Genomic DNA, 14,391 nt, shown 5'->3' on the forward strand with positions numbered 1-14,391 from the left:
TATGAAGAAAATCAATGGTAGCTTGATGGGGATAGCCTGAATCTATAAATTACTTTTGTCAGTATGGCCATTTTCATGATATTGATTCTTTCTATCCATGAGCATGGAATAGTTTTACATTTGTTTGTGTCCTCTCTTATTTCCTTGAGCAGTGGTTTGTATTTCTCCTTGAAGAGGTCCTTCAGATCCCTTGTTAGTTGTATTCCTAGGTATTTTATTCTTTTTGTAGCAATCGTGAATGGGAGTTGACTTATGATTTGCCTCTCTGTTTGTCTGTTATTGGTGTATAGGAATGCTTGTGTCTTTCTGTATGTATTCTAGAATGCAAATAGTAACCCTGATTTTCCAGTTATCACATCAATCATACTATTTATTGAATGCATACTATGTTTTGCTATAGTATTAGATGCTGTATGTTTCTTTTAATCCACACAATTATTCAGTAGGGTCAGTGCTAATATTTCCATTTTTAGATGAAAATGATGAATCCACCAACAAAAGTCATCAATATCCAATGAATCTGTGTTTATTCCTCTTGTTCACTCTGAGGAGTCAGTATCAGAAGATCCTGGAATTAATTTGTCACTTTGATTCCAAAAAGTTTCTAAGATTTAAATCTTCTACATTATTTTGTATAGAATCTTTGATAATTTTTGTGTCTCATTAAGAAAGAAACTGAAACTATGTTAATATAATCATAATAAGATTAATTTGGCACTGTTAGGTCATGGAGAAAGGCTGCGGAAAGTGGAGCAATAATAAAACCTTTGTCATATCAGGTCATGTTATATTTGATCATGACATAATCATTTTCAAAGTGATTTAAGTTAAACTAGAAATTATAAAAAGAAACATGCCAGGTATCAGAGTAGAATAAATTTAAAGTCAGATGGATAGAACCTGGGTCTTTTAACAATATGCTGTTAGACTCATAATTATCTTATTTATTATGCTAAATAATCTGATAAATGTGGTAAAACCAATGAACTAGGTTTTTCTAATTTGTTGGTTTTCTGTAAGAGGATTATCACTAGAGTTATTTTTTAAATCAAAGGTGCCACTGTACTTTTCTTTAGGGGAAAATAATCAGAGGAGATTTCATGTGAAAGAAAGTCTTAAATCAGGTATGTACTTCACAATTTGATTGAGACAGGTTTACAGCATTACCTTCGTGACTGTTAAAAAAATTCAGGGGTGCTTATGTGACAACAAACATTTCAAATAATAAAGAACCCCATTGTTATGTGGATCTTTGTGTTTAATCCCATTTTTTTAAATGAGTAGTTTGCAGTTAGTAAATAAAAATACAGTTAGTAAAGTAAACCGAAAAGTTAAGTGAATCTCAGCTTAACCCTAGAATGTTGGGATTTTATTCCAGTGTAATCTTAATTTCTTTGTTTCAGTCTCTAGTGGAAAGTATTTTAATGTTTGGTTTTTAATTACTGTTTTGAATTTATTTAACAGATCCACCAAGACTCATCCAGGTCCAGTTGTACATTTAAGTGATAGCCCAAGAGATGAAGGGAAAGTGAGTATTATGATATTATTTTTTTTTTATTTTCCTCATTCTTGAACAAAGGTATACCTTACTATTATTGTATATCTAATATCTAGCCCAGTTGATAGCATTTTATATTATTTAAAATGAAAATTTGTAGAATTAACAAATGAGTAAATGAATGAATGAATGATTCACACTACTGATGGTCCCAAATTAAGTCTTTAGCTTTATTGAGAGCTAAAATTGGTGTTTAATACTGGCATTTTGAAGATGATAACATGTAGAACAACTTTAATTTTCAAATACTCTGTGCTTGAATTTAATAATGTGATTATAATTTTCCTTTGTTACTCAGTTTGGTAAGGATAAATGATCAATATTAAATAATATAAATTAGCCAATCTTGATTTTATTAATATGTACTTATATATAAAAGGTTATATTACAGAAATAATTCTTATTCACTTTGATTATTTCATAATTTGCCTTTAGTGGTGAGGAAACAGTTGAAAACATGAAAATATCTAAAATTTCTCTATTATTAAATAATGTTTCTTCAATATATAATTTTTGCTAAATACTATAGAAAACATTAATAAATTATTTAGTATGTAGGTTTGGTTCTTTGTTTATTTTTAAAGGATAGAAACTGAATTAGCCTACCAAAAATTGAACCTGAAAGGCAAGTCCACTCACCCATGGAATAACACTGGGTTCCTTCACATTGATCCACAAGTACAATATAATTCCAATCAGGTGTCATCAGAGTTTATTTTTTAAGAATACAAAAGATGATTTTAAAATTTATTAAGAAAAGAAAATGTTTATAAATAGCCAAGACATTTTTGAAAAAGAAATGCAATGTTATATTGGTACAGGGGTGTACAAGAAGACCAATATACCTAAATAAATAATCCCTAAATGTTTCAGGTATTTGGGAAAATGGTATATATTTTAGAGAAGATATTTGAGGACATAATTAGCTATTGAAAAAATGGTGTTGGACAATTGGTTCTTCATTTTGAAAAGAATAGTAAGACCTCTGCCTCATGCATACATAAAGAACCAATGTTTAGTAAACATTAAAATCATGACTCAGAAAGTATTCAAAGATGCTTGTAGGATATGGGTTATTAGTTACTATGGAGTAGGGACAGTCTTGGATAAAAATCTAAAAACTTTAGGGCATATGCTATTACAAGTCTATCATAATAAGAGATAGGCAACAAAGTGGGATGTAATATTTCCTAGATGTCACAAATAATGAACACTGAAAATATATAAAGAACTTGTACTAAATCCTCATCTTGTAGTAAGAAATCAATATATAGTATCTAATGACTAAATCAGAAAATAGCAATATAAACATATTTAGACATATGAAAGTAAGGCTACCAAAAAATAAGATTTTAAGAGTTGATGTGGTTGCCTCTTACTTCTAGAGGTAGGAATTTGGCAGTGAGGAGGAAACAGTCTCACTAATAATTAGGGAAATAAAATATACAATTTGTTACCATCAGACTGACAAAACGTTAAACACTGAAAATGTCAATTTAAAAATATCAGATAATGGAAAAGGCACTGGGAAATAGCATCTAAATATACGTATATATACCAGGATGAGCAATTAAGCATTATCAACATTTAAAACACATATTTATTTTTAGTATTTCTTATGACCTGGAAAATTCATTTCTAATATCTACACTGTTTATTTGACTAATGGAGCAAACTGTTAAAATAGTCTAAGTGACTATTATCGAATATTGAATAAATCAATGTCCTTACTGTGGAATGTTGTGTTGATATGGAAAGTTCTTTAAGGCACAGTTTTTAAAAATAAAAGTTGCAGAACAGTAAGGTATAAAACCACTTGAGCATTGCCTTTATATTTGTACTTACATGTTCAAATGCCTAAGGAAAAAAAAGCCTGAAAAAATATAAATAAATCTGGGAGGAGACTGAAGATCAGAATTGGGGAAAATGGTCAAAGATATTCTTATTTTTTGTGTTCAAATTTTTATGAAAGAATACAATGTGGCAATTATGTAATTGCAAAGACTGCAAAATAGATGAATATTGGCAGCAGAAAACTATAAGTTTGAGTTGTGTCTCTAGCACTTATTAGCATATAATCTTGAATAAATCACTTTACTTCTTGTATATCAGTTTTTTCATCAATAGTCTTTCGTCACAGAAGTTTTTTTTTTATTTTAGCATATTCAGTTTTATCAGTCTTTTCAAGTGATTCTTGCTTTTTGTTTTTTAGTCAGTAAATATTTCCCTACCAGGGAGAAAATGCAATTCTATTTTTTCTATCTGTTTTAAGACCATGATTTTCACAATTAGATTTTAATCTTTATGTAATTTATTTTATGATGATTTGATATAGTAGACTTTTATTTGTACATGTAAATAATTCATTTATTGTACAGTCAATCTATTTTCCATTGATTATACATCTCACTCATATATCAAGTTCCCATATCTGGGTGGGTCTTCTGGGCTTTACCTTTTGCTGCATTATTTATCTACTATTGTACTGACATACTTTATTAATTATAACTTACAAAATATCTTGATATTTGGTAAGCTGGTCCCCTTTTTCTAAATTATCTTGGCTATTTCTGACTCGTTATTCTTCTGTATGAATTTTGGAATCAGCTTGTCAAGCTCAGTGTAATTCGCAACTGGGATTTTATTTGAAATGTGAATGTATAACTTAGAAAATATGCATGTTTAAGATATGGGTGTTCCATCTATAAATATGATATGTTTACTTTGGTTTTCATTTGTGTTTTGCTGTAACTATAAATTTTTTATAAAAGTCTTTTATATCTTCTGCTAGTTTAATTTGATAAGTACCTTATAGATTTTATTGCCCTTGTGACTTAATCTTGTTTCATAATTGATTATCTTTAGATTATAAAATATTATTGATTTTTTAATTTTTTGTATTCAGCTACATCATTAAATGCTTTGTTTTTAATAGTTGTTCTTAGATTCTCTGGAATATTCTATGTATAAAAACAGCAAATATAGACAAATTTTCTTCCTTTCCAATATGTATAGTTATATATATCTTTTTTTGTTTTTGTTGGCTAGGACCCCAGTGCAGTGTTGAATAAAAATGGTTTTACTAGGAACTTTCTTTTGTTTCCAACCTCAAAGGAAATGCTTCCACGATTCCAGCATTAAGTAAAATGGTTATTGCAGATCTTTGATTGCTTTTATGAAGTTAAAACATTCCATCTATTTCCAATATTTAAAATTATGAATGGTGTTGAATTTTATTGAATGCTTTCTACATATATGAAGATTATTATTTCTTAATTTGTTAATTTGTTGAATTATTTTAATAGATTATCTAACTTTCAACATGTTTGTATTTCTGGAATAAATTAAACTTGGAAGGGGAAAGCTTCTCTTGGAAGCTAATTGGTGAAGTGCAAGAAGGAACAAACTGCTAAAGTTAAGGATCCTACAAAATCAAGATAATATGGCTGGGCACGATGGCTTATGCCTGTAATCCTAGCACCTTAGGAGGCTGAGGCAGATAGATCACCTGACGTTAGGAGTTCAAGACCAGCCTGGCCAACATCGTGAAACCCTGTCTCTACCGAAAACACACAAAAAATTATCAGGTGTGGTGGTGTGCACCTGTAGTCCCAGCTACTCAGGAAGCTGAGGCAGGAGAATTGCTGGAATCTGGGATGCAGAGGTTGTAGTCAGCCGAGATCATACCACTGCATTCCAGCCTGGGCAACAGAGCAAGACTTCATCTCAAAAAAAAAAAAGAAAAAAAAAAACAAGATAATATCATAGAATCAGAAAATAGGCCATCTTTCCACCAATATATCATTTATAAAGAAACTATGCATTTATCTATCGAATATGAGGGTACTTCTGAACTGAGAGATGCCTGTGTTGATTAGATACAGTATTGAGTACATCTGCTTGAATCCTCTCAGCTTCTCTTGTTTCCCAAACAAGAGCTGCTTGCTTCACTTCATGTTTGGTAAAATTAATTAATTTCATGCAGCATTGCTTCCTGAAGTTGACAAGCTAGTCCCAGGTCTCTGGCTCCTTTCATTAATTCTGGATTCAGAAGATGTGTTACAACATAAGGCATTCAATCTGGCTTCCCTAACAGACACCAAAGGGATCAAATGACATAATTCCGAAGAGAGAGGGTGTTAACCTCCCATGGAGAAAACCTTGACCAATGTTAGACAAGAGACAAGTAATAAATTCTTCCTCTCTTCCTCCTTATTTGTCTAATTTGAGTCATAGTTTTCTCACATAAACTTTTGGAGACTTCTTGCAAGACCATGCCAGTACACCTGTTAGGTGACTGGTGATGTCTCTTCTGCTTCTCCCCATGAAATAGTGGTTAGTGTGATAATGAATCATCTTTCTTTTATTATTACAATCCTGAGAGTGCACTACTCCCTTCAACACTAGGACTAAACCTTGCCCCAGGCTTTTTTTTATACACACTCCTGGTTAAGATAACAGTTATTACAGTTATTCTAGATAAGGGACTGCTACAGCCACGAACCAAATCTGGCATGCTGCCTGTTTCCTCAAAATGTTTTATTGAATACAGCCATGCTCATTCATTAAGGTATTGTTTGTGGCTGCTTTCTTGCTGTAAGAGTAAAGCTGGACAGTTAGGCCTGCAAAACCTAAAATATTCAATATCTGGCCTTTACATAAAAAGTCTGCTGACTCCTGTTCCAGTTTATAAACCCTCAGTATTGGATTTTTGAAGCTAGGTTGTTTCTTGTCTAAAATCAGCAAACCTGTTGAAGGTTCCAGGTAAAGTGAATTAAACCCTTCCATGTAGTGACATCATAGTTACTTTAAAAGTGTTCTTCTGTGATTAGGGACTAATCTTTCTATTCTAGACAGATAAGACAAAGGGAGCTCAAGTAGTCATGATGTTTGATATCGGGTAATGATAATTATATAATGATGATGAAATAAAATAACTTCCTTGAGGGTACTTGTATTAGTTTTCCATTGTCAAATTATCATAAATAGCTTAAAAGAACACAATTCATTATCTTTCAGTTCTATAGGGCAGAAGTTCAACACGAGTGTCACTGGGCTAAAATCAAGGTATTAGCAGGGTTGCATTCCTTTTTAGTAATTCTAGAAAACAATCTGATTTCTTGCCTTTTTCAGAGATTGCATACATTCCTTGACTTTTAGCCCCTTTGTCTATCTTCAAATTTAACAACATAGCATCTCTCTGACTCTTCTTCCACAATTGTGTCCGTTTCTCACCACAACTGGGAAACATTCTTCACTTTTAAAAGTCTTTTTTGTTGTTTTTGTTATTTAAGGAACATATTGACAGGTTCCAAGGATTAGAGTGTAGGTAGTAGAGTGTAGGACTCCTTGGGAGTCCTTTTGTCTTCCTACATCATCTCAGAACAGTTAATTACTGATTTACCAAATCCCATAAGTCCTCTAAGGTAGCTTTAAAGGAACCCTTACTTTCTGTAGCTCTAGGGAAGACTGTGCTAAAAATAGGCCCAGGAGCTGCTTATAAGGGACCAAGAACATATCTTTGATAGGTTTCATTTGTTAAAGTCAGCCCTGATAAGGAAAGAGTATGACCTTGGTATATTAGTTTCTTATGACTGCCATAACATATGACCACAAAGTGGGTGACTTAAAACAGGGAAATTTATTTTTTTTACCAGTTCTAACAGCCAGAAATCTAAAACTAAGGTGTCAGGCTGTGCTCCTGCTGAAGACTCTAGGGGAAAATTCTTTTTTGCCTCTTCTAGCTTAGGTGGCTCCTGGTGTTCCTTGACTTGTGGCAGTATAACTCGAATCTCTGCCTTCATTTTCCATTTTCACATGATCTTCTCTATGTCTCTGTGTGTTCTCTTCTTTTTATAACAGCAGCAGTCATTGGATTTAGGGTGGGCCTAGGTGGGATTTAGTGCCCACGCTAAATCCAGGATGATTGCTTCTTGAAATCCTTAACTAATTATTTCTGCAAAGATTTTAATTCCAGATAAAGTTACATTCTGAGGTTCTAGGTGCACATAAATTTTTGAGGGCACTATTCAACCGTTAACCTGGGATGGAGAAATTTGTATAGATTAAGCCTGAGAATATATTGTAAATCCCAGCAACCCCCAATTTCCCCAAACCCTTCTGATCAGCAGAAGTACCTCTTTCACCATTTTTGGAGAGCAGTTTCCCTTTTCTGGGTGTAATGACCAGAAATGATCTTACCTAAAATAATTTCCTTGTATGATGATGTTTTTCCTCACAAGACCACCTCCAATATCATTGCATTCAGGCAAACAACCAGAATCAGATCTCAGATCTCAGCACAACCTAACAGAAGCATAAATCTTCCTCCAGGAAGAAATATACTAGATGTGAAGGAAATAGAATACCTACCAAAGGAATTGAGGATCTGACTAATACTGTCACCAAGGAAATGTGTTTAGAGTGGTTTTTAAGGACTTGAACTTGGGAGCTGCATAGGGGAGAGTTTATTTTTATGGAGGCACTTACTTATGATTTTGGATTTAGTCCTTTGGCAGGAACACTTGGATATGGTCCTAGTAGTAATTTGCTGGGATGGCCCCTTGAAGCCTAGACTAAAAAAAAGTAGAGACATCAGAGTCTTTTGGTATAGTATTAAAAAAGGGATCAGGGAGATGATATGTTAAAATGAATATAATATGTTTGTTCTGGCAACTCACCTTTTGACTATGTTCCCTAGGAGGTTTCTGAGGATCCTGTCTTCACTTAACCTAGTAAGAAATGCCCCAGAAAGGCAAGCATTAGCTTATTTGGAAGTTTGGTAGTGGTTGTCCCTTTTAAGGCCTTTGTTGACAGTAGGAGTTAATGGAAGAGAGTCAGGCTCTATAATATCCATGGATTGGTAGAGGCCAGGTGGCAAGATTTAACCCTCTGGCAATATGGGTTTAATTACCGTAATAAGCAGCAAGGCTGCAGCGGCAATGCAGGAATCTATGGTATGGCTAATATATCTTGATGTTTCTAGGAGCAAAATAAGTTGGGAAGCTGACTGAGATGTTGTTTGCCTAGCATGATCAGAAAAAAAATTAAGAGCAGTTTAATTTTTGACATATACCATCAAAATGGAAAGTTACAGTATATCCTCAGGTTTTGAGATATAAGTCAGTTTGCAGATTCAGAAGCTATTGATTAAAAAAGGAGCTAGTTGTCTGTCCCTGAAAAAGAATCCTGAAATGCTATCATAAGTACATATAGTGATTATAGAAACATCTGTGATCATTTGCAGAAGTAACTGTTTAGTTTTCGGTACTGTTAAATATAGAGTCAGAGCAGACATTAATACTGGAAAATTAAAAAAAAAAAAGAAATTATGGTCCTCCAGTTAGAGGCAAGACATATGGAATGAAATAACCAGTTGACAGATGGAGTTTTGGCCCAAGTCTAATCTCACAGTAGATCTAGTGAGTATGCAGACAAACCCAGTTATTTTCTCCAAATGTATCATTTGGACAGATATGCTTAGTAGCTGAAATAATCCTCATATTTGTTTGCTTACATTGTTATTAGAGGCACATAATAGGAAAGAAAAATGGAATCTCCTGAAACTGTCTTCCTCTGCCAATATTGTAATCAGAAGCAATAAAGCATCTCTGAAGAAATTGCAGAGCTTAGCACAATTAGACTTGAATGATGCAATGATAGTGGCCACCAGTACATTATTGTTGAGTTCCATTGTGTAGGTTTTGCAAAAGAAAACAAAATGGATTGAGGTTGGTAATAGTATATTGCTATAAAAATAACCAGGTGACAGTCCCAATCACAAGCTGCCCAGCTGTTGATACTTTTATGGGTATAGATCAATACAACCTATGGTACCTAATATACAGTTATTTATTTAGGGAAATCTGTTTTTCACATGGACGTGGGATGGACCCCATATTAATCAACAGAGAAGAACAAAAGAAAGGGCTGAAGTATAAATTCAAAATCTTTCTCCAGGACTATGTTATTTTTCCTGCTCTCCGTCATAATATAATCCTCAGGAATCTTGATTGTCTGGACATTCTTTAGAAAGTATACCAATTCACTTTGTTGCATATGTAATGCTAACTGCATCTGATGAGCAGACCTGGCAAGTACCTTTATAACTCATAAAATTCATGTTTCAGAGGGTAGGAAGAAAATACCACAAAGATCCAGAGGCCTTTACCATATATAAAGATTTTTAGGGTCTTAGGGTCTGGGGCATATAGACCATCTCTTCTAAATTAAAGCATAAGCTATTTTACTTCTCCTAACTAAGAAAGTGTCACATCACTTGATGATGCTTTTAGATTTAAATAATAGTTTATAATGTCCTTGAAATTACTGAACCAACTAATTTTTAGATCACCCAAAAGTCTGCCAGTTTTGAGTGAAACCCTAGAGAAAAACCTAGTAGTGTTTGTCCCCTAAGTCAAAGATGTTTGCAAGCTACTCTACCACTTGGGATGTATGATTTTGTAGATCTGATATGCATCAGGTGGATAAAATGTTCTATTGGAAAGCCCGCTAGAGGAGTCACAGCAGTTACTATCCATTGTCAAAGCGACTCCTGACATACTCCTGGGTCCTTGTAGAGCCTGAACTATGGAACACCAAATGACTATGTAACCTGTGCTGTCTATCATGAGTTAGATGTTATATTCACTGAGTCATAAAATTGGGTGGGAGACATGGTATATTTAGGATATTAGCTTTGAACTTTCAAAAAGTTATTAGTAAATTAGATGTACATGGAGTCAAGAATTCCATCTGTTGCAAAAATACCTTCATGTCAGCCTACATCTATAATCTCATGGGATTGGAGGGAAATACCTAAAACCAATTGACAGAGGAAGAAAGAAGTTATGCCTGCTTCATAGACAAGTCAGAAGATTGGTTGGCATTAGTTGGTTACGGACTGTTGCTCAATTACCTCTCCATTAAGGGATAACCCTGACTGACACTGGTAAAGAAAAATCACAATTTGTAGAGCCAATAGCAGTATACTGCATTATGCATTTCATATTAATAACGATACAGTTATTTTAAATTCAGAAAAATTTTCTTCCACTTGAAAATGTTAGACTCTTCATTAAACAACTATTAGATCAAATAGAAAATACAAATTAAAATAGGTGAAAATATAAACATCAAAAATAGTACTACAGATATCATAATCTGTGGAATATTATGAAAATAATTAAGAAAAACAATTTGTAGCCCTTACATCTTATATCAATAAAATTATAAATTAAAATACATAAGTCTAACATGAAACATAAAGCTAGAAAAAAGATCAAAATAAAGCAAAAGGAAGCATAAAAGACATAAGAACATAAGAGCAGAACTTCAGTTCTGATTTTAAGCTATGTTATAAATTAATCAACATGCTAGTTCTTTGAATAGAACATAAACAAAATATGCAAACCAATATCTAACCTAATCAAGAAAAATAGGGAGAAAACAAAGTTACACAGAATAATACACAAAACAAGAGGAAATCATACAAAAACTAAGGAAATTTTTAAACTTTCAAGTTAAATTATCTTACATAACTCTAAGCAAGTAGATATAAAATCCTAGGTAATGTGGGTAATCCCATAGGGAAATTATTAACAGTGATACCACTGGAGACAAAGTTTATGAAAATGAGAAAGTTATTAAATTACTACTCCCACTCAGAAGTAAAAACACAGCTGACTTTATAATGGAATTTTACTACTTTTTCAAATATTAGATAATACCAATATTAGATGCTACATAGACTGTTTTTAAAAGAGATTACCAACTATGGCCAGTTGGACAAATATGGCCTGCCTGTTATTCTTTTAAATAAAGTTTTATTGGAGATTGTATAGTCTGGAAAGCCTAAAATATTTACTATTTGTCTTATTACAGAAAAAGTTTATAACCCCTGTTCTGAGTATAGTTTCAAGAAAGAAAAACATTCAAATAATTTTTATGAGCAATTATAAGAGTGATAAGTAAATCTAATAAAAGTTCCATGAAAAAACTTTGGATTTGTTAGATGTATTAATATCAGCAGAAAAGGAGCAACATCAGCAAGGTGGCAGAATAGGAAGCATGGGTTTTCATTCTCACAAACAGAGTCAGCTGCAATTCACATATAGATTCCCTTTGTGAAAAATGACAAAGTAATTGAAAAGCTTCTGGACCCCAGGAGAACATGAAACCAGATTCACTAACACCAGTAAGGAGATTTAGGATGCCTCCTTACCAGAAACCCTGCTCCTGGTGCAGCGCTATGTGATCAAGGAGAGAATTCCTGTATCCCAGCTTCATCCAAGGGAGGTAAGAACTTTGTTCACATATTCAGCACCTCAATTTTTCTAAAGGGGCTCCCCAGAGAATTGGTTTCTATCTTGCCAGTCTTGGAGCACGGAGTTCTGAAACAGTCTAGTTGCCTAGACAAGAACAGAAGCAGCAAATTGGGCTTATAGATGCTTTTGACCTTCCCTGCCCTGCTGCTCAGCACAGAGGACAGATGAAAAATCCCAGCCCTCAGCTTACCCCTTAGGTTGAAAGGAGTTGATCTGTGCATCCAGTACCCTAATTTCTCCAGGGGTGCCAAAACAAGCAAAAAACCTAGCACATGTCTCACCAGTCCTGAAGCTCTGATAGGTCTGGTACATCTAGCTGTCTGGGGAAAACCAAGGAGGTGGCCTGAGCTGGTAGATGCTATATCTACTCCACTGGGCTCAGCACAGATTGAGAAGATAAAGACCACAGGTACCTGTATCTCCATGGGAAAGGGAAGAGTAAGTAGAAGTCCTCAAAATCTCTGTCTAGGCCAATTGGTGGGGAACTTCTCTATGAGGACATCTCAGGAAGACTGAGAGAGATGCCTGCTTTGTCTAATGTGCAGAAAGCAACATTGTCAAGGAAAATGAAGAATCAGGCATAAATTTTTTCAAACAAAATAATATAATGGAAACCAACCCTAATGAAATAGATTTATGTGACTTACCTGATAGAGAATTAAAATAACTGTCATAAAGAGATTCACTGAGATCAAGAAAGCAATTTATGAACAAAACTAGAACTTTCAGCAAAGAAAAAACATTTAAAAGTACTAAACAGAAGCCATGGAGCTGAAGAGCACAATAATAAAACTGAAAAAAAAAATCACTAGAGGGGTCAACAGCAGACTACAGAAAGTAGAAGAAAGGATCAGTGAAACCAAAGCCAGGTAACTAGAAATAATTCAATCAGAAAAGCAAAAGGGGAAAAGAATGAAGAACAGGGAAGAAGCCTTACACAACTTATGGAATACTATTAAAATGGTCCACTAGGCATATTATGGAAGATCCAGAATGAGAAGAAGCATATCAAGGATCAGAAAGCTTATTTAAACAAATAATGAGGGCTGGGCATGGTGGCTTATGCCTGTATTCCCTGCCCTTTGAGAGGCTGATGTGAGAGGATTGCTTGAGCCCAAGAGTTTGAGACCAGCCTGGACAACATGGCAAGATCCTGATTTTATAAAAAAGAAAAAAAAGATACAGTGGTTGAAAGCCTCCCAAATCTAGAGAGGGAAGTAGATATCCAAACCCAGGAGCCCCAAAGAACACCAAATAAAATGAGACCAAGGAAATCTACATTCAGATATGTTATTATCAGATTGTCAGAAGCCAAGGACAAAGAGATGATTTTAAGAGCAGCAAGAAAAAGTGATTGGTCACATACAAGAGAATCTTTATAAGATTATCAAGAAGTTTTAGCAGAAATTTTGCAGGACAGAAAGGGTGGTATAATATATTCACAATGCTTTAAAAAATATTGTCCATCAAGAATAGTATATTCAACAAAACTGTCTTTCAAAAATGTAGCAGAGATAAAAACTTTCCCAGACAAACAAAGCTATGGAAGTTTACCACCACTAGATTTAACTTGCAAGAAATGTTAAAGAGTTCTTCAAGTAGAAGCAAAGCAAGATGGCTGCTGTATTAGTCCATTCTCACAGTGCTAGAAAGATACTACCTGAGACAGGGTAACTTATAAACAAAAGAAGTTTAATTGACTCACAGTTCCACATGGCTGGGGAGGCCCCAGGAAACTTATAAACATGGCAGAAGGCAAAGAGGAAGCAAGACATGTCTTACACGGTGACAGGTGAAAGAGCGAGCAAGCAAAGGGGAAGTGCCACATTTTAAAACCATCAGATCTCATGAGAACTCCCTCATTATCAAGAGAATGGCAAGGGCAATACTAACCCCATGATCCAGTCACCTCCCACCAGCTCCCACCCTCAACGCATGGTGATTACAATTTGAGATGAGATTTGGGTGGGGACACAGAGACAAACCATATTAGCTTTCTTAGTTTATTTTCTGTTGCTTGTAATTGAATGCTTAAAACTGAGAAATTGATAAAGAAAGGGAATTTATTTCTTACATTTATGAAGGCTGGGAAGTCTGAGGTCTAGGGAAGGCATTTGGTGAGAACCTTCTTGCTGGTAGGGACTCTGTGGTGTCCCAAGGTGGAGCAGGGCATCACATAATGAGGGAACAGAGTGTGCTAACACTCTAGTTCAGGTCTCTCTTCTCTTATACAGCCACTAGTTCCCTTCCCATGATACCTCATTAATTCATTAACCTATTAATCTCTCATTAGGGCAGAGCTTTCATGATTGAGTTACCTCTTAAAGGCCCCACTTGCCAATACTGCTATAATGGAGATTAAATTTCAACATGACTTATTGAGGGGACATTCAAACCATAGCAATGGTGAAGTAAGACTCTTCAGTGATAGTCTGCAGAAACTTCAATTTAAACAACTATGCATGAAAAACCCTTTATACAAGCTAAGGAAACCTGGTGAGTTATGGG

General features: G+C 34.4%; 1 protein-coding gene across 7 annotated transcripts in view; it reads left to right on the plus strand.

Moving 5' to 3' along the window:
• The window catches only part of STXBP5L (syntaxin binding protein 5 like), a 419,550-nt gene that overhangs the window by 164,245 nt on the left and 240,914 nt on the right, over nt 1-14,391 (plus strand). For all 7 annotated transcript variants that reach the window (XM_017513535.1, XM_017513534.2, XM_017513536.2 and 4 more), the window contains exon 7: nt 1,465-1,528. In XM_017513535.1, coding sequence (XP_017369024.1) covers nt 1,465-1,528 — 64 coding nt within the window. The remainder of the gene's footprint in view (nt 1-1,464; nt 1,529-14,391) is intronic.

The sequence above is a fragment of the Cebus imitator genome, unplaced genomic scaffold, assembly GCF_001604975.1.
Source record: "Cebus imitator isolate Cc_AM_T3 unplaced genomic scaffold, Cebus_imitator-1.0 Scaffold494, whole genome shotgun sequence".
Classification (NCBI taxonomy): domain Eukaryota; kingdom Metazoa; phylum Chordata; class Mammalia; order Primates; family Cebidae; genus Cebus; species Cebus imitator.